Source organism: Chlorocebus sabaeus, chromosome 11 (genome assembly GCF_047675955.1).
Source record: "Chlorocebus sabaeus isolate Y175 chromosome 11, mChlSab1.0.hap1, whole genome shotgun sequence".
NCBI lineage: Eukaryota > Metazoa > Chordata > Mammalia > Primates > Cercopithecidae > Chlorocebus > Chlorocebus sabaeus.
The window spans coordinates 118,684,872-118,705,845 of NC_132914.1; the positions used below are offsets into that span (position 1 = coordinate 118,684,872).

Sequence of the window (20,974 nt, forward strand, 5' to 3'; positions counted from 1 at the left end):
TGGGGCTGCGTATGTCATAGGTGGGTAATGCGTGAGAAGTGCCCTGGCAGAGCAGAAGGCCTGGGAGAAGAGTAAGAAGGACACCAAGGGTCAGGCCAAGCCTGCGTCTGCCATCCGTTCCAGAAGCTATGTCAAGCTGAAGAGAGTAGGAGACATAAAAAAATGGGGTTTCCTTCAAACAGCATGCACTGTGCCAGGAACCAGAGTAGCAAAGATAAGGGGGCACCTGAGACAAGTTTCCTATAACCGGGCCCAGCACACGGGGGGTGGGAGAAAAAGTAATGCCAAAGAGAAAAAGACAGTTGTGGATTCATTGCTGGCACACACTTGAGTTTTAGGTGACACCGTTCTAAAAACCAACAGTTGCTATAGACAAGCTCTTTTAAATTCTATAGGATCCAATGGGTCACATGGACCCTGTCTCCAAAAAATGTACATCCATGCATGCACACAGACAAAAATGCATTTAATTTCAGGATGGCTCACAAATTCCCCGAAATCCATGAAAATATCCTGGGGTTCGGGTACCAATTAAAAGCACAAGCAGTGAAACTGAACTTCTGCAGCAAAGGAAAGAATCAACAGAGGAAAAGGCAACCTACAGGATGGGAGAAAATCCTTGCAAACCAGAGACCTGATAAGGGTTAATATCCAAAACATATTTAGAACTCCTCTAACTCAACAACAAAAACCCCCAAAAGAAAACCGATTTAGGCCAGGTGCAGTGGCTCACACTTGTAATCCTAGAATTTTGGGAGGCCAAAGCGGGGGGCGGGGGCGGGGCGGTGATCAACTGAGGTCAGGGGTTTGAGACCAGCCTGCTCAATAAAGTGAAAACCTGCCTCTACCAAAAACACAAAAATTAGCTGAGTGTGGTAGTACGTGCCTGTAACCCCAGCTACCTGGGAGGCTGAGGCAGGATAATTGCTTGAACCCGGGAGGCAGAGGTTGCAGTGAGCCGAGACTGCGCCATCGCACTCTAGCCTGGGCAAAAGAGTGAGACTCTGTCTCAAAAAAAGAAAAGAAAACCAGTTTAAAAACGGTCTAAGGACTCAGACATTGCTCCAAAGAAGACAGACAAACAGCCAATAAGCACTTGAAAGGTGAAAGATGCTCAACATCACTAGGCATTAGGGAAAAGTAAATAAAAACTACACTGAGATGTCACCTCATACACATTAGGATGGCTACTAAAAACAAACTAAAAGCCCATAACGTAACAGATGTTGATGGGGATGCAGAGAAACAGGAACCTTCGCCGGGAGCGGTGGCTCACGCCTGTAATCCCAGCACTTTGGGAGGCCGAGGTGGGCGGCTCACAAGGTCAGGAGATCGAGACCATCCTGGCCAACATGGTGAAACCCCGTCTCTACTAAAAATACAAAAAATTAGCCAGGCGTGGTGGTAGGCGCCCAGCTACTTGGGAGGCTGAGGCCGGAGAATGGCGTGAAACCGGGAGGCAGAGCTTGCAGTGAGCCGAGATCACACCACTGCACTCCAGCCTGGGCAACAGAGCAAGACTCCGTCTCAAAAAAAAAAAAAAAAAAAAAGAGAGAGAGAAACAGGAACCTTCATGCACCCGTGGTGGGAATGTGAAACGGCACGGCCACAGTGGCCAACAGTACAGAGGTTCCTCAAAAAGCTAAAAATAGAATCATCATATGACCCAGCAAGCCCACTTCTGGGCACGGAGTTGGCCCTTACACAGCACAGGATTGAACTATGTGGGTTCACTTATATGTGGATTTTTTTTTCAATAAAAGTTATACTGAGTGTGCCTGCGTCTCCTGCCTCCCCCTTCTATCTCCTTCATCTCTTCTGCCTCTGCCACCCTGAGACAGCAAGACCAACCCCTCCTCCTCTGCCTACACAATGTGAAGATGATGAGCATGAAGACCTTTACGATGATCCACTCCCACTTCATGAACGATAAATATATTTTCCTAATGATCTTAATATTTTCTTTTCTCTAGCTTACTTTATTGTGAGAATACAGTATATAATACATATAACATAAAATATGTGTTAATGGACTGTTTTTGTTACTGATAAGGCTTCTGGTCAACAAGAGGCTAACAGTAGTTAAGTTTTAGGGGAGTCAAAAGTTACACTCAGATTTTCAACTGCACAGGGGTCAGGTGGTGCCCGAACCCTTGTGTTGTTTCAAGGTTCAACTGTATATCCAGAAGAATTCAAAACACGATCTCAAAGAGGTGTCTGCACACCGATGTTCACTGCAGCACTATTCACAATAGGCAACAAGTGAAAGCAACCCATACGTCCATCAACAGATGAACAGATAGAGAAAGTTTTGGTCCGGCGCGGTGGCGCACACCTATAATCCCAGCACTCTTGGAGGCCAAGGTGGGCAGATCACCTGAGGTCAGGAGTTCGAGACCAGCCTGGCCAACATGATGAGGCCCTGTACTAAAAATTTAAAAATTAGCCCGATGTGGTGGCGGGTGCCTGTAATCCCAGCTACTCAGGAGACTGAGGCAGGAGAATTGCTTGAACCTAGGAGGCGGAGGTTGTAGTAAGCCAAAATTCCACCGCTGCACTCCAGCCTGGGCAACAGAGTGAGACTCCATCTCAGAAAAAAAAAAGAAAATTTGGTGCAAATACACAATAGAGTATTAATTGGCCATTAAAAAAAAAAAAAAAGGAAATTGTCATATGCTTCGACATGGATGAACCCTGAGGACATTATGCTCAGGGCTATAAACAAGCCAATCCAATCACAGAAAGCCAATTACTGCATGATTCCACTTCTATGAGGTCCAGAGAGGAGCCAAGCTCTTAGAAACTGAAAGTGGAATGGTGGTTGCCGGGGGGCTGAGGGAGGGAAAAGGAGAGTAGAGCTTCAATAGGTATGCAGTTTCAGTTTTGCAAAATGAAAAAGTTCTAGGGATCAGCTTCCCAAAAACGTGCATATAATACTACTGTATTGCATACTTAAAAATGATTAATGTATTTGTTGACCACAATTTAAAAAAACAAAACACAAGAAATATGCGTGGAAGGAGATGGGTGAGGTGTCTGGGCCTGGGGGGCATCAGCAGCCAAGGAAGAAGGGCTCACCCTATGCCAGGCTGGGCCTGTAGATGAGCGCACCAAGGCCGAGGAATCCCGTCCCTCCAGCCGAGCCTGCTTTTCCACGGGGACTGGGAGACGACTCCTCCACAGGGAGGATCGCCGGCCCCCGGGGAGCAGCGCCCTGGGGAAGGCAGAGCATGTGGGTGTGTACAAGGCGATTCAAGGGCAAACCCCGCGACCTCGCCCCGTTGCGGAAGTCCACGTCCACTGCCCGGTCCGGGTACAAGACCAGCGGTGCGGGGCCACTGCTGGAGGTGAGGCCAGGCGGTGTAGAGGAGCAGGCCAGGCTCTCCCAGGCGCGGTTCCTCGGCACCATAAATCACTCCTTGTTGGGGGCAGCCCCCTGAGATGGGGCGCTGACCTTCCACCCAGACTTCTGACTCTGAAGGCAGGGCCGGAAGGAAGGAAGGGCCCAGAACCATCACCAACTGGACCGTAATGTTGGCAACGGGGTCACAGACAGGACAGGCTGCTTGTCATCTTTAATGGCAGCAACTTCAAAGTACCTGGGCACCCTGGGAGGGAAGGAGCAGGAGGCCTGAGCCTGCAAAGCGGCCGGCGCCTTCCCGTCCACAGGAAGAGCTCTCGGGCAGTCCACAGCCCCGGCTTCTCTGTGTGCAGAGGGGCGGCCAGAGCTAGCAGCTGTCAGACACGCGGCCCGGCACGCAGGGGCTGGATCCAGCGCAGGGCTGGACGGGGGCTGCACTCACCGCGATGCACTGCCGCATGATGCAGCTCTGCTTCATGCGCCCGGGGCCCCCGAACTTCTTCATGTCCTTGCAGAAGTGGCACTCTCCGCACTCGGTCCGCAGGCAGGCCTCGCACTTGCGGCATCGCGTCCGGCGCCGCCGAGCTCCTGCCGTTGTCCGGTTGGCGGCCAACTTCACCGCGGAGGCCGGGCCCAGCTTCCCCTTGGGCCGACCCACAGCCCGGTTCTGCAGGGGAACAGACAGAACTGGTCAGACGGGGAGGCTGCAGGCGCCGCCAGACCCCCGGAAAGGGTATTAGGGAGCAAACTGTGTATCCCAGAAAGATACGATGGGGGCTCTAAACCCCAAGCCTCAGAGTGTGATCTTTATTTGGAGATGGGGGCTTTGCAGAGACCGTGAGGTTAAACGAGGTAATTCAGGTGAACGCTAATCCAGTATGACTGGTGTCCTTACGAAAGGGGGCCATTTGGACATAGAGATGGACACGCACGGAGTGAACGTGTGTGAAGACACTGGCCTTCCACAGACTGGAGCCCTGTCTACAAGCCAGTAAGTGCCAAGGATGGCAGCACATACAAGGAGCTCGAGGTGCGGGGAAGGACCCTCCCCTAGAGCCGGCAAAGCCAGCCCCGCCCACCAGCCCACACCTTGACTTCAGACTCCTGGCCTCCAGAACTGGGAAAGAAAGGCCCGTTGTTTTAAGCCACCGGTTATAGCAGCTCTAGGAGAGGACAGAGGGTGCATGCTTCTTGCCACAGCACACAGCTCGAGACCTTCCACAGCCGCACCCACAGGCTCGGACCCTGCCCACCTTTCCCACCTCTGTCTGCTCCCCAAGAAAGACCGCAAGGGGTCACACAATCGGTCTCTGTTCTCCCAGCCCGGAAGGCCAACCCCACCCCGCCAAGCCACTTGGCTGATGCCCATTCATCCTGCCTGGCCAGTTTACAGGCTGCTTTCTTCTGGAAGCCCCTCCTGCCCACCTGCACTGGGTTCAGGGCCCCTCCCAGGGATCCTGTTAGAGCGCTCATGACGGTAATCACCTGTTCCTGTACCGTCCTTCCCTTTGAGACAGGGCACAGAGGGGCACTCACCACAGGTGTCTTGTCCAACACTGCACCTCTACGAACCAGCCTGGCATGCAGAATGCACTCAACAAACCAAAGCCACCCCAGGGAGGATAGGATAGTAACCTTCAGGTCCCTGACTACTCAGACCTTCCCCAGATGGGCTCCAAATGCTCTCTTCCCTGGGACTCAGAGAAGAGAGACAGTAGGTAGACAGGAGAGCTGGGCTAGTAGCTAAGCCAGGAAAATGGGACAGTCACAGCTCCTGACCTCTGGTTCCCAGCCCCAGAGCCTCCTGCAGACCCAGGATCTACGGGGGAGCCCAAAGCTAGCTCCTGAGGACACTGTCCACCTTGGACCTGCGGTGGGAGGGACCAGGATGGGAGAGCTTTTCTTGTCTGTGGCATCTTTCTGGAGAGACCGGCGTGGCTGAGAAACGGTGAAGTCCCTATCAGGGAGACACGTGGTCACCTTGGAAACCAGCTGACCTAACCGGCATCTAACACCTAAAGCCCCTTTATGGCTAATTGAACACACTTTGGTCCAGAGTCCCGCCCTCTTCATTTCAGTGACTTGTCATACTTGAATCCCCAAACAAAACCCCATACTTTTGGGAGCACACAGTCCCAGAAGAGCTGTTACTATTCATCCACCCCAATGGAGAAGAAGGTCCACATCACATGGACCCCCTCCCACAACACACCCAACTCCCTGCACCTTAGGGGCTTCCTAGAAACTTCCAACTGCATAGGAAGAAAAACAGCCCCCCTTTCTCCTCGAATATAGCCTGGCCACCACCAACTTTCTTCTCCAGTGCAGTGGTCCCTGTAGAAAGCCCATAGCCTCAAATGCCACCCCTTTGCTGTCAACACCTAAGCAGATCCATTCCTCCGATTCACCTTCCTGCAGCATTCAAGGAGCTTCGAGGCCCCCATCAGCCTGAGTGGCCCTTCAGGAAGCACTGGGACTCTGGGCCTCCATCCTGCTCAACCTGCTGTGAACCCAAAAGAGGAAAGAGAAGTGCTCCCTGGCTCTACCACCGTCATCTCCCACTGCTCTTCCCCAGCTGCTCAGGACCCTCACTCATGCCTGCCCTCTGCTTTGGGGCAGTCCAGCCGGAGGCCTTGTCACAGGGAGGGCAAGCTCTGGACTGCAGGGCTGACTGCAGGGTCGCCCACAGACAAGCTGGCCACCACCAGCCACCTGGGTAATGGGACCATCCAAAGCAGCAAAGGGCGCCAGGCACAGTGGCTCATGCCTGTAACCCCAGCACACTGGGGGGCTGAGGTGGGAGCATCACTTGAGGTCAGGAGTTAATCACCAGCCTGGGCAACAGTGAGACCTACAAAAACTTTTGAAAATTAGTCGGGCATGGTGGTGTGCACCTGTAAATCTAGCTACTCAGAAGGCTGAGGTGGGAGGATTGCTTGAGCCCAGGAGTTTGAGGTGGCAGTGAGCTGTGATCATCCACTGTACTCCAGCCTAGGACACAGAGCAAGACCCTGTCTCAAAAAACAAAGAAAATGAAGAAACCCATCCTTACAATGATGGCTGGGTGCCCCCAACATATTCGCATAGTCCCACTGTGATTAGCACCTTTGGGGGGTCAAGTCCACTAAGCACTGCGCACGTCCATCCAACTCAGGTCTGGCTGCCCACGTGAGAAGTAAAACAAGATCAGTTTTCAGAGCTTTCTGGATTTGAGAACAGCACAGAGCAGACTGTGAACCTGATGCTGAGCAGCCGACAGAGAGCAGCCAAGGCCAGGCAAGGCAGCGCTGACGACCGAGATGACGGCCATGCTGCATGAGGGTGGGGATTCCCTGAGCACCCCCATCTGTGGTCACCATGGCCATCATTTACTGATGTTATTACCTAACCTTCCCAGTAACAGCCCTGCAGAGGATGCCTTCATGTCCCTATTTTTCATATGAGGAAACTGAAGCCAGTAATTTGCCTATGGTCATGGAACCAGCAGGATGCGTGGACTCCAGATTCGTGCTCTGAACACACTAAACCACAGCAACTGCATGTGCAAAGTGCAGCAAGGGGCTCGCAGACCCACTGGGACGGCCACATGCTCCTGGAAGGGCTTCCCAGCTAGTGCCACCATGCCTTAGTGCGAAGGGTGCCAACAAGAGGTGCAGAGAAGCACAGATACTTCCAGAGAAGCAGAAACCCAAAAACGTTTCTCCCTGTCGTCACAGCCCTCAATAACACTTTCTGATTCTACCCCTCCAAAGGACAGGTGCCCTGTTACCAGCTCACTCCTCAAATACCTGCAACACAGGCAATCTGTAGGCGGCGTCTGAGGCCTCCAGTCAGGTGTGAAGTGGCCAGTGTGGGCCACCTCCCAGGACAAAACCAGACCCCCAGAGCCGGAGAGTCTAAAGACGAGCTTCTCTGGCGAAAAAACTGAAAAAATTCCAGGAGTTCAAAGGAACACCAGGTATCAACAGCCACCAAGCACCTCTGGCCTCCCTGCCCCGAGGACAGTGTCTGGGCAAGTAAAAACGCTGGGCCAATCCAGTCTGAGTCTTGAAGCTCCTATGTCACTGCAAAACAAGCCCATTTGCCTGCACCATCCAAAGCACCTTCTCATCCAACCTATGGAAAACAACCTGCATGGACCTCAGCAGCAGCTGGGACATCAGGGAAAATTACAGAGCACATACCAGATAACATCCCGAAAGAAGAGGTGTGAGAAGCTGTGGTCTCCCGAGACCTTGATGAGGCCCTGTCTAGTCGCTGCCAAATCAGGCCAGGAAGGCTTGTGCCACCGGCAGTGGCCCCCCCGCCTGGCTCGTCAAGAGTTGGCTCAGCGACAGGGCGCCAGATCCTAATGAAGTCCACTGAAAAACCGACGGTTAAGACAGACCTCGGAGGCCTCCATTAAAAAGTCCAACTGGGACTCTGCAGACCCAACCAGGAAACGTGATGGCAGAGTACAGAAAACAGTGACACAAAAAGGGGCCAATGGAATAAAAAGGAAGGTGAGTCAGCCAGAGCTGTCTCCTTTTGGCACACAGCTTTCTCTGTCTTGGTATCTTTTGGGTGCTACCCAAAGTTTCAAATGCCAATTCTTTTTTTTTTTTTGAGACAGAGTCTCACTCTGTCACCCAGGCTGGAGTGCAGTGGCGTGATCTTGGCTCACTGTAACCTCTGGCTCCTGGGTTCCAGCAATTCTTGTGCTTCAGCCTCCCGAATAGCTGGAATTACAGGTGTGCACCACCAAGCCCAGCAAATTTTTGTATTTTTAGTAGAGATAGTGTTTCATCATGTTGGCCAGGCTGGTCTCAAACTCCTGGCCTCAAGTGATCTGCCCGCCTCAGCCTCCCAAAGTGCCGGCATTACAAGCATGAGTCACTGTGCCTGGCCTCAAACACCAATTCTAACTTCCACTCTAGGACAGAGTAGGAGTAGGATACCCCTGTCCCAGCAAAGGAAGTGACGGCATCCCCAGACATTCATTTACGAACCAACATCCCCAACACCGATGCCACTTGTTGATTTTATCAGCCCAGGAACCATATCCTCAACACACTATGAAAGGTTAGGAAAATCTGGAACATGAACGCACACATACACAACACACAAATATCTTAGTATTCCTACACCCCTTCTCCATCAGCAACTAAAAAGCATCGTCCTTTAAGTGAATGTTATCAAGGTTTATTCATTCATCCCATCAATATTTGAGTTCCTCTGGTCTACCAGATACTATCCACCATAAAATGCATGGATAGAACCTCCCCAATCCCTCAGCTCTAAATTATAGTGATTAAAATTACTTGGATTAACCTAAATTAAAGGAAAAGACATCCATGTTCATGAATTGGAAGATTTAATATTGCTATGATCAGTTATACTCCCCAAAGTGATCAACAGACTCAATGTGACCCCAAGCAAAATCCCACTGGGGCTGCGCACAGTGGCTCACACCTATAATCTCAGCACTTTGGGAGGCCAAGGCAGGCGGATCACTTGAGCCCAGGAGTTCAAGACCAGCCTGGCCAACAAAGCAAGACTCCAAAAAAATAAAAAGACTAGGTGAGTGTGCTGTCACACACCTGTAGTCCCAGCTACTTAGGAGGCTGAAGCTGGAGAATCACTTGAGCACAGGAAGCAGAGGCTGCACTGAGCTGAGATCAAGCCACTGCATCCAACCTGGGTGACAGAATGAGACCTTGTCTCAAAAACAAAACAAGAATAAAAAACAAACAAAACAAAAACCCAACTTATTTTTCTGCAGAAATTGACACACTATCCTAAAATTCACAAAAATGGAAGAGACCTGGAATGGCCAAAACAATCTAAAAAAGGGGGTGGGGGGTAGAGGGTGGGGCGGTGACTCACGCCTATAATCCCAGCACTTTGGAAGGCCGAGGCAGGTGGATCACTTGAGATCACAAGTTTAAGACCAGCCTGACCAACATGGTGAAACCCCATCCCTACTAAAAATACAAAATTAGCCAGGCGTGGGGGCGCACACCTGTAATCCCAGCTACTTGGGAGGCTGAGGCAGTAGAATCACTTGAACCCAGGGGATGGAAGTTACAGTGAGCCAAGATTGTGACATTGCACTCCAGCCTGGGAAACGAGTGAAACTCTGTCTAAAAAGGCCAGATGTGGTGGCTCACACCTGTAATCCCAGCACTTTGGGCGGCCGAGGTGGGTAGATCACAAGGTCAAGAGATTGAGACCATCCTGGTCAACATGGTGAAACCCCATCTCTACTGAAAGTACAAAAATTAGCTGGACGTGATAGTGCACGCCTGTAGTCCCAGCTACTCGAGAGGCTGAGGCAGGAGAATCACTTGAACCTGGGAGGCGGAGGTTGCAGTGAGCTGAGATCACGACACTGCCCTCCAGCCTGGCAAGAGAGCGAGACTCCGTCTTAAAAAAAAAAAAAAAAAAAGACACTCACTTTCTGATTTCAAAACTCAGTACAAAGCTACAATAAACAAGACTGTGATGGTAGTGGCAAAAAGACAGACCTATAGATCAATGGAACAGAATTGAGAGTCCAGAAATAAACTCACATTTTGACCAAATGATTTCTAACAAGGATGCCAAGGCAATTCAGTTGGGTAAAGAATGGTCTTTTCAAGGTATGGTGCTGGGACAAATAGCTATCCACACGCAAAAGAACAAAGGTAGACCCCTACCTCACACCACATATACAAATTAACTCAAAAACGGATCCAAGACTTAAACACAGAGCTAAAATTATAAACCTCTTAGAAGAAAACACAAGTGTAAATCTTCATGACTTTGAATTAGGCAAAGGTTTCTCCGATATGAAACCAAAAGCACAGGCGTCAAAAAAAAAAAAAAAAGATAAATTAGACTTCATCAAAATTAAAAACTTTTGCTGGGTGTGGTGGCTTACCTGTGTAATCCCAGCACTTTGGGAGGCCAAGGCGGGAGGATCACCTGAGGTCGGGAGTTCGAGACCAGCCTGACAAACATGGAGAAACCCCGTCTCTACTAAAACTACAAAATTAGCCAGGCATGGTTGCGCATGCCTGTAATCCCAGCTACTCAGGAGGCTGAGGCAGGAGAATTGCTTAAACCCAGGAGGCGGAGGTTGCAGTGAGCCAAGATCACACCTTTGCACTCCAGCCTGGGCAACAAGAGCGAAACTCCGTCTCATAAAAAAAAAAAAAACCTAACAAACAAACAAAAAAAACTTTTGTGCTTCGAAGGGCACTATCATGTGCAAAGGCCCACAGAATGGGAGAAAATGTTTGTAAATCATGTATCTAGCAAGCAGTTAGTATTCAGAATATACAAAGAACTCCGACAACTCAATAATAAAGAGATGAATAGGTAATTTTAAAATAGATAAAGGATTTAAATAGCTATTTCTCCAAAAAAGATCTACAAATGGCCAGTAAGCACATGAAAAGATGCTTAACATCACTAACTAATAGAGTATATAATTTGCACTGGAGACTCATTCATTAACCCCCTAATTCACACATCCACCCACCCAAGTGTTTCCTGGCTGTGAATTATGTATCTGATTTGATGCTAAGTGCTGGGACTACAGAAATGAGTAAAATGTGTTCCCTAGTCTGAAAGGCATTACACTCTGGAAGGAGAAAGACATGCAACCACATAAATGCAATGCAACATCATTATGATGACATTAAAAACTAACATCTAGGTTTAGGCAGGAGAATCGCTTGAACCAGGAGGTGGAGGTCCCAGTAAGCCGAGATTGTGCCACTGCACTCCAGTGGCAGAGCTGTTTTTGAGACAGGGTCTCGCTCTGTCACCCAGGCTGGAGTGCAGTGGTGCGATCTCAGCTAACCACAGCCTCGACTTCACAGGACTCAGGTGATCCTCCCATGTCAGCCTCATTAGTAGCCGAGATACAGGCGAGTGTGACCACACCAGTTAATTTTTCTTCTTTTTTTTTTTTTTTTTTTGAGATGGAGTCCCACTATGTCACATAACCTGGTCTCGATCTTCTGGGTTCAAGTGACCCGACCGACTTGGCCTCCCAAAGTGCTAGGATTACAGGTGTGAGCCCCTGAACCTGGCCAAAAGGTAACACTTAAGTGCTAGTCACTCATCAATATTTGTATAAACAATCTTTTTTGTTTTTCTGGTAGGGATGGGGTCTTGCTATGTAACCCAGGCTGGTCTTGGTCTCCTAGCCTCAAGCAATCCTACCACCCCAGGCTCCCAAAGCTCTAGGATTACCGGCGTGAGCCACCACTCTGTATCAATAATCTATGAAGAAGGAATTACTATTATCTCCATCTACAAGTGAGGAAACTGAGGCATGGCACAGTTAAGTCATCCGCCCAATGTCATACTATCAATGAATGAGAAAGCTGAGATACAGACCCAGGCAGTGGCTCTAAAGCCTGGACCCTGGCATGCTAACCCAGAAGAGATGCCTCGTATCATGGGTAAGGGAGGCTGGAAAAAGCACTCCAGAACATAGGAGGTGGTGACTAAGGTGGGTCTTAGAGGGAGGACAGGACCCTGCGTGCCAGGGGTGGGAGTGGGGTTACAGAGTGGATATTCTAGGCAGAAGGAAGAGCAAGAGAGAGATGTGAAACTGCATGACACATTCAAGGAACTGCAAATAGCCCGACACAGCTGCTGGAAAACAGCTCTGAAGTGGCAGGAGCCTCATCCTGCAGGGCCTGGTGTACCACAGTAGGGAACTGGACCCATCAGAGTAAGTTAAAGGCTTCACAACATGACTGTATTCTGGCAACAGTGAGAGGAGTGGATATTTTTGGGGCAGTGGGCAAGACAAAAGACAGGGAGATCAGCTGAAGATGATGAAGGCAGGAGCAGAAGGAATGGAAGGAATGAAGAGGAGGGGATGATTCAGGAGAAGCCTTAGAAGCGGACCCAGTTTTAGAAGACCCGGTGATTGGCTAAACATGGGGTATGCAAGCAGACTTCTGGAGGACTCTTGAGGTTTCCGGCTTGAGCAACAGAACAACAAGGGGGCTCGGGAGAGGGGAGGAAACAAGGACTGTTGTGGGCATATGGAATCTAAGGGGCCCATGGGACATGCAAGGAAGGTGTTGCCCAGCAAGCAGGTGGAACCACAGCTAAGGTACACACCTGGGAACCAACACTACACAGATGCTCAAACTAGTTAAGTCCATGAGGATGTCCAGGGGAAATGGAAGAGTGAAAAGAGAACCTCCAACAGTCCCCTCAAGGCTGAAAACATTCAAGGGGCAGGCAAGGAAAAGCAACCTGCTGAGAAATGGCCAGAAAGGCCAGACAAGCAGTAGGAGGCTGTGGCATCACGAGAGCCAGGGAAGTTTCAAGAAGGGAGCAGTTAGGAGTTTCAACTGTCAAGATAAGTGAGAAAAACAGTAAAATGTAGCTATATATTTTTACAATTAAGACAGTCCCAAGTTTTCCACTAAAGTACTCCAAATAACGTTACACTGACAGCCCCACAAGGGAAGGCCACAGGCCCCCCAGTTTCTTTGTGCATGCTAATGTTGCACTATATCACATGACACAGCCGTATTTATCTCAATATTATTCCAGTCCTCAAATCTGCAAGCATAATGGACAGCCCAGGAAAAGCTGGATTTTACCCGTGTTGCAGGCCCCTTAACACACACCTGTAGACTCCAGGGAGGGCTCTGGGTTTTTTAATACATAGAGAGTAAGGAGCAAGAGACTAAAAACACAAGAGCTACCAGAAAGCCCAGGGGATGTGAGGACCTCTGAAGAATCTGAAGAAAGCTAAAGACCTCTTCCTCCAAAAATGTATATAGGCACAAAGTAACAAAACTTTTGCACACATTTTCAAGAAGGCTCAGAGACCCCTGTCTTAAAATTTCACTGTTTAAGAAACTATAGGCCAGGTCCGCGGTGGCTCACACCTGTAATCCCAGCACTTTGGGAGGCTGAGGCAGCAGTTCATTTCAGCCCAGGAGTTCGAGTCCAGCCTGGGCAACATAGCAAAACCCCATCTCTACAAAAAATACAAAAATTAGCCAGATGTGATGGCGCCTCTGCATTCCAGCCTGTGTAACAAAGTGAGACCCTGTCTCAAAAAAAAAAAGAGCCCAGGCACACGGTAGCTCATGCCTGTAATTCCAGCACTTTGGGAGGCCAAGGTGGGCAGATCACAACGTCAGGAGTTCCAGACCAACCTGATCAACATGGTGAAACTCCGTCTCTACTAAAAATACAAAAATTAGCCGACCATGGTGGTGCGCACCTGTAGTCCTAGTCACTCAGGAGGTTGAGGCAGAAGAATCACTTGAACCCAGGAAGTGGAGGTTGCAGTGAGCTGAGATCGCACCACTGCACTCCAGCCTGGGGAACAGAGCGAGACTCTGTTTAAAAAAAAAAAAAAGCATTGAGACAAATACCTAATGTATGTGGGGTTTAAAACCTAGATGATGGGTTGACAGGTGCAGCAAACACCATGGCACATGTACACGTATGTAACAAACCTGCACGTTCTGCACATGTATCCCAGAACTTAAAGTAAAATAAAATAGCTATAACTGGTAACAATGGTTCTATGACCACACAAATTTCTGAGAGATTTTCTTCTCCATAATTTCCTGATTTTTTTTCAACAAGCTGTAGTCATTTTTATTTTTATTTTAAAAAAATTTTTGAGGCCGGGCGCGGTGGCTCAAGCCTGTAATCCCAGCACTTTGGGAGGCCGAGACAGGCGGATCCCGAGGTCAGGAGATCGAGACCATCCTGGCTAACACGGTGAAACCCCGTCTCTACTAAAAAATACAAAAAACTAGCCGGGCGAGGTGGCAGGCGCCTGTAGTCCCACCTACTGGGGAAGCTGAGGCAGGAGAATGGCGTAAACCCCGGAGGCGGAGCTTGCAGTGAGCTGAGATCCGGCCAGTGCACTCCACCCTGGGCAACAGAGTGAGACTCTGTCTCCAAAAAAAAAAAAAAAATTTTTTTTGAGAAAGGGTCTCACTCTGACACCCAGGCTGAATGCAATGGGGCCATCACTACTCACTGCAGCTTCTAACTCCTGGACTCAAGCAATCGTCCCACCTCAGCCTCTGAGTAGTTGGGACTACAGGTGCATGACACCGTACCTGGTTACTTTTGTACTTTTTTTGTAGATGGGACTTCACCATGTTGCCCAGGCTGGTCCCAAACACCTGAGCTCAAGCCATCCACCTGCCTCAGCCTCCCAGAAGTGCTGGGATAACCGGCATGAGCCACTGTACCCAGCCTGTAGTCATTTTTATAGAAAAATAATAGAAGCTTTTTTCACTTCAAGAGAAAATAAAAAAAACTGGCCAGGCACAGTGGCTCGTGCCTGTAATCCCAATACTTTGGGAGGCCAAGGCGGGAGGATCACTTGAGGCCAGAAGTTCAAGACCAGCCTGGGCAACATATCAAGACCCCATGTCTATATAAATAAAAAATAAAAAAATTAGTAGCTGAGTGTGGTGATGCGTGCCTGTAGTCCTGGCTACTCAGGAGGCTGAGGCAGGAGGATTGCCTGAGCCCGGGAGTTCAAGACTGCAGTGAGCTATAATCATATCACTGTACTCCAGCCTGGGTGACAGAGCAAGACCCTGACTTAAAACAAAAAACAAGATGGAACAAGAAGTATTCTAAAAGCCCTCCTTGAGGAGACACCTCTTCAACTTGGAAAGCAAGCTGAAAAATTTTCTAACACATTTTGTACTAGAGAAGCAAATGAAGTCTGTGGGAGAAGGTCCCACCAAGGGTGCACACCAGCAAAGAGTGCACAAGGGGTCTCCCGCCAACACGGCTCACTCGCCGCGGGCCCGTCCCCTGACTCCTGTCCCACAGGTTGTGACACTTGGGGAAACCCAGGCTGTTGAGGGAATGCATGGGGAAGACAGGCCAGCGCTGCACCACAGGTCTCACGTGGGGATGAGACGTGCACAGGCTTGGAAGGCGAAGCAGCCAAAACTGATGCGGTGGGCGTGAGGACTACACCAGCTACAGAGATGGACCGGGCGGCAGCCGCAGCCTCCCACCAGGGCCTCCCTCCGAGGGGTCCTTTGATCCAGCAGGCAGACAAGTCTACTTGTTCATCCACACTCCAGGGCTTGGCAACCTCTCCTCATGAAGGACCTTCTCCTTTGGTGCCAAACCCATTCAGCAGGGTGGGGCAGAGGTAGAGAGAAACTTTGAGAAGAGCTGGGTCTGGAGTCTGCAAGCTGAAGACTCCAGAGACCCTGGCTCTGCTTTGGAAGATGCAAATGCCTTCGAGGTCCTCGGAGGAAGCCACTCTTCTCAGGCCCAGGCTGAGAAAACTGTTGAGGAAAGCATGCAGGGAGGCAAGGGGAGTGTCCCCCAACTGCAGGGTACCTTAGCTGACAAACACCTTCTCTGTTGGGACTATAAGACAAACCTGCCCCCCACTGCCCTTGCTTAGATGTCATCTCCCTGAATGCACCCAGTGGGGAAAAAAAAAAAATCATCTTAAAGTGAACAATACAACTTCAAGTCGTTGCTAAGGACTCCACAAACGCCACAATCAGCTTGACCAATGTGAGGAGGAAGAAAAAAAATTTGGCTACAGTGAATACAGGTCCCCCTCTTTTTTTTTTTTTCTTTTTTTTGAGACAGAGTCTCGTTCTTGTCGCTCAGGCTAGTGTGCAGTGGCGCGATCTTGGCTTATTGCAACGGCAACCTTCGCCTCCTGGGTTCAAGTGATTCTCCTGCCTCAGCCTCCTGATTAGCTGGAATTAATGGCACCGGCCACCACGCCTGGCTCATTTTTGTATTTTTAGTAGAGACAGGGTTTCACCTTGTTGGTCAGGCTGGTCTCGAACTCCTGAGCTCAAGTGATGCACCCGCCTTGGCCTCCCAAAGTGCTACAGGTTTGCGCCACCAGGCACGGCCTACAGGTCCTCTCTTAACAGAAGTCTCTCTCAGGAGTGGCAGGACCCGAAAACATGTTTTTAAGCCCAGAGACACAATAAGTCTTGCAGTGTCAAAGATTGTATCTACAGGCCATAGGGTGTGACCAAATTTAAAAAACAAACAAAAATCAGCTAACAGGAACCCCAATCCTGAAACACCAAAGCTCAGTGGAGACATCAAAGCCCAGCTGATACAGAATACAGACATCCTACGAATGAATGACCAAATGCCCCAGAAATGGCAAGCTGTCACAGGTTTAAGTAGACCCCAAACTGAACTGAAATCCTTCAAAGCAGGAATTGAAGTGTGAGCTATGGAACAAGACTTTGAGAGCCATTCACATGTAGGGCTGACTTGATAAAAGTTCAAGCCAAAAGCACTTGAAACGTCCCTGGGTTAATCCAATCCGAAAGAGCATTGAGATTCCAAACACCTCAAAAGGCACACGTGCCTGAAAATTCTCCAGCAAAGCTGAAAAAATAAAAACCAACTGCCTGTTAGGTAAAACCACTTAATACTACGTATGATACGATTTAAGCGCAGCCTATAGAGCACTTCCTCAATTGCACCTAATGATAAAAAAAAAAAAAAAGTTACCACATTTTGGCTGGGTCATTCCATAACACCTTTACCCCACCAGGATTATAAATAAGCATTTTATTCATCCAAGTTCGTCCAATGCCACATGCTAACTCAACCCATCCCATTCTTAATTCCTTGGACACGTCTACCTGGCCTGCGTCCTGTTCCAAGTAATATTTTGCAGATTATCCTTCGTAAAACCTCAACTTTCTTCGCCTTCTTCCTAAACGCGAACCTTCCCGGAGTAAATTCACGCCGTAAACACACCCAGGGCTTTGTTTTACACATAGATTTCTCCCCCTGGTCCCGAGAGAGGTTGCTTTTCCTTCTGAATCCACCGAGGCCAACTCCTGCCATCTGGGGTCGCGGCTTCCTCCGCCGCCGCCGCCGTGAGGACTCGCCAGGGTTCCGGGTGGCCCGCGGCGGCCCGCGGCTCGCACCCCTTCCTGTCTCCGTCTGCCCACGGCGGGCGGCGGGCGCGCGGCGCCCAGACAAAAGCTCGGGTCGTCGGGCCCACGGGCCCCGGGAGCGCTCCAGCCCCGAGGCCGAGGGTCCTGGCGCAACTTTGCGAATGCAGAGGCAGGAGGCGCCGGCGCCGCGGGGTCCGGGTGCTCCCGGGTCGGCCGGCACGCGCGTGGGCCGCGGGCTAGGGCGCCGGGGGAGGGCGCGGCGCGCCCCGCGGCCGCCGGCAACTTGCCCCGGGCCGTGGCCGGCGCCCGGCAGGCCCGCCCGACGGCGAGGCCCGGCGGCCCACATTGTCCCCGCGGTGCCCGATGGCCCCCAGCGCGCTCGCTCGGCCGCACACGCCCCCTGCCCGGGCCGGCTGCGGGCCTGCCGCGCTCCTCCACGCCCCGCTCGGGCCCGGCCCCGGCCGCCCCGCCGGCAGCGGCGGCAAAACTTTCTCCTCATCGCGGCGGCTGCGGCGTCGCGGCCGCCCTCGGCGCGTCAGACAGGCGGTCGGGAGGTCGTGCGGCGGGTCCCTCCCTCAGCCCCACCCCGGGCCGCCGACCTGGTCCGGCTCCGATTCATAGTCGTCGTCCTCGGCGCTCACGGACATGGCCATGGCTCATGGTGGGCCCAGGCTCGCGCGCGCTGACATGGCTGGAGCGGCGCCGCCGCCGCCGCCCGCCCGGAGCAGGCTCGGCTCGCCCTGGCTCGGGCTCGGGCTCGGGCTCGGGCTCCCGCTGCCGCCAGGAGGGAGCCGCGCCGCGCGCCTCGCACGCCCGCGCGGGAGGGGGCGGGGAGGGGCCGGCGGGGGAGGGCCGGGGCGCTCATGCATATGCATGAGGCGAGCCAGGAAGGGGCTGGCCCCCCGGGCGGGCGGGCCAATGGCGCGGCCGCGGCGCTGGGGCCGCACACAAAGGGAGCCCGGCCTGCGGTGACACGGGGGCGGGCCCGCCGAGGGCGGCCCCTCGCGGCCGGAGCGCGGGGACTGGGGCTGCCTGGGGGCGTGCCCCGCGCCCCGCCCGGCCCGGCCTGGCCCGCGCGCCGCGGGATGCACATGGGTGGCTGCACGCCGCCACCGCTGCAACAGGAAATGCGCGCCCGGCCTGGGGTGGGGTCTTTTGTGTGGTCCCGTGGGGCGTCTCGCGGAAGCCCGGGGACGTCCGGGCCGTGGGGGACGACCCTGCACGCGACGCCAGGAGCGAGTCCCCAGGTCCCTGGCAGCAGGCACACGGGCTGCCGGGTTTGCACTCGCTCCAGGACCAGGACCTGAAGTGCACGAACCCGGGAACCCGGGAACTCCCGACCTGCAGGACCAATGGCCTGGATAAGATCTGAGAGCCCAGTCTCCCCCGACGCGGGCGGTTGGGCTGGGTCGGCCTCCTGGCGCTGCACCTCCGGTACTCGGGTTCGCCTTTGCAGGGTCGAGTAGTGCAGGCGGGAGTTCCACTGAAGCCGCCTGACGGGGGCTGTCAGAACGCCCTGACTCTGCCCTGAGGTGGGCGCCCCACTCCCTTGGACAGAAACCGTTTTCTGACTCGAGCTCGGAAAGGTGGAGGACGTCGCAGGCCAGAACCCAGCTCTCCTAGGAGACTGGCTGCCCCTTAGGCTGGCTGGGAAGGTGTGGATTTCTGAATTCTTAAGCTGCAAAGGTTCCTAGCGCTCACTCCAGCTGCAGCCCACTCCTGAAGAAAAGTGTTGCTAGAAATCCGGATAGATCTTCATTCATTCAAAAAAAAGTCTACCGGGCACTTAAGCCAGCAGCCTCTCTGAAAGAGCTCATGACATGAGCTAGAACGACCAAAGCTGTTATAAGCATCAAAACCATAGCAAACACAAGCTAAGGAGGACTTGGCATACAAATCATCCACCTGTCCAAGGTAACACTAAATATGCACACCTGTACCTGTTCAGTTTCTCTATCTGTATTAGGGGAAGGATTTACCAAGGGATGGATAACCTTCTGTAAAAACATCAGAGGCTTTCCCAAGAATAAGCCACGAAATCAGGTGACCATCTCTGCAGTGGCCATCTGTTAGTCACATCCAGGCCACTGGCCACGAAATCCAGTGAGAACAGAAGGGACAGGCAGGCTGGTCCTGGCCTGGCCTTTCAAAGAAGGCAGGCTGTGTGCCGGATACCTTGTAAACAAAACTCGGGAGGCTTCTAGCAGAGTCGGCAAAAGTGAATAAGCAGGGATGTCAGTTTTACTGAGTGGATTTTAAAGTCTGAAATTTATACACCCACTACAGAAAAAATCCCAGTCGACTTGCTCTTTCCTGAAACATATCTGTTCTGAGTTTCCTTCCTCACTCTTCTCTCTTTTTTTGAGACAGTCTCACTCTGTTGCCCAGGCTGGAGTGCAGTGGTGCAATCTCGCTCACTGCAACCTCCACCTCCTGGGTTCAATCGATTCATGTGCCTCAGCCACCAGAGTAGCTGGGATTACAGGTGGGCGTGGTAGCGCCCAGCTACCATGGCTAATTTTTGTATTTTTAGTAGAGAGGGGGTCTCACCATGTTGGCCAGGCTGGTCTGGAGCTCCTGGCCTCAAGTGATCCACCAGCCTCAGCCTCTCAAAGTGCTGGGATTACAGGCGTGAACCACCATGCCCGGCCATCACTCCCCTCATATTTTTCAGAATCTTCTCAAAGTTACAACAAAAACAACAAGCAAAATACACCCTAACCCCCCCACCCCCCACACACACCCAGCATCACTCCATTCCCAAAGGTCTCAGCTTTTAAAAAGCTACCTTGATGGTGGGTGAGGTGGCTCACATCTGTAATCCCAGCACTTTTGGGAGGTTGAGGAGGGTGAATCACCTGAGGTCAAGAGTTCAAGACCAGCCTGGTCAACATGGTGAAACCCCATCTCTACTAAAAATACAAAAATTAGCCGGGTGTCGTGGTGTGCACCTATAATCCCAGCTACCTGGGTGAGGGGGCTGAGGCAGGAGAATCGCTTGAACCTGGGAGGCAGAGGTTGCAGTGGGCCAAGATTGTGCCACTGCACTCCAGCCTGGGCGACAGAGCAAGACTCCATCTCAAAAAAACAAAAAGAAAAAGGCTACCTTGTCTGAAGTTTGTATCTGACTGACCTCTTGCTGGCCACTCTACTCAGTAGACAACCTCTAAAGAAAGAGGAGGGGCGCTTAATATGCCAATCATGCTTCCACTTCGTTGTGATTGGTTAAGCTTATAGGGGTACACAGCCACCCAAATGACATAATACATCAAGAGAAATGTCTGGGCCACGCACAGTGGCTCACACCTGTAATCCCAGCACTTTGGGAGACTGAGGAGGGTGGATTGCTTGAGGTTAGGAGTTCAAGACTAGCCTGGCCAACATAGTGAAGCCCCGTCTCTACTAAAAATACAAAAATTGGCCGGGCGCGGTGGCTCAAGCCTGTAATCCCAGCACTTTGGGAGGCCAAGACGGGTGGATCACGAGGTCAGGAGATCGAGACCATCCTGGCTAACATGGTGAAACCCCGTCTCTACTAAAAAATATTTAAAAAAAACTAGCCGGGCGAGGTGGCGGGCGTCTGTAGTCCCAGCTACTCGGGAGGCTGAGGCAGGAGAATGGCGTGAACCCGGAAGGCGGAGCTTGCAGTGAGCTGAGATCCGGCCATTGCACTCCAGTCTGGGCGACAAACGCGAGACTCTGTCTCAACAACAACAACAAC

At 51.7% G+C, this 20,974-nt stretch overlaps 1 protein-coding gene across 10 annotated transcripts in view; it reads right to left on the minus strand.

The window, feature by feature from the left end:
* KDM2B (lysine demethylase 2B) overlaps nucleotides 1-20,974 on the minus strand; it is a 153,094-nt gene that overhangs the window by 20,829 nt on the left and 111,291 nt on the right. For all 10 annotated transcript variants that reach the window (XM_073021164.1, XM_073021160.1, XM_073021170.1 and 7 more), the window contains one exon: nucleotides 3,804-4,028. In XM_073021164.1, the coding sequence (XP_072877265.1) occupies nucleotides 3,804-4,028 (225 nt within the window). The remainder of the gene's footprint in view (nucleotides 1-3,803; nucleotides 4,029-20,974) is intronic.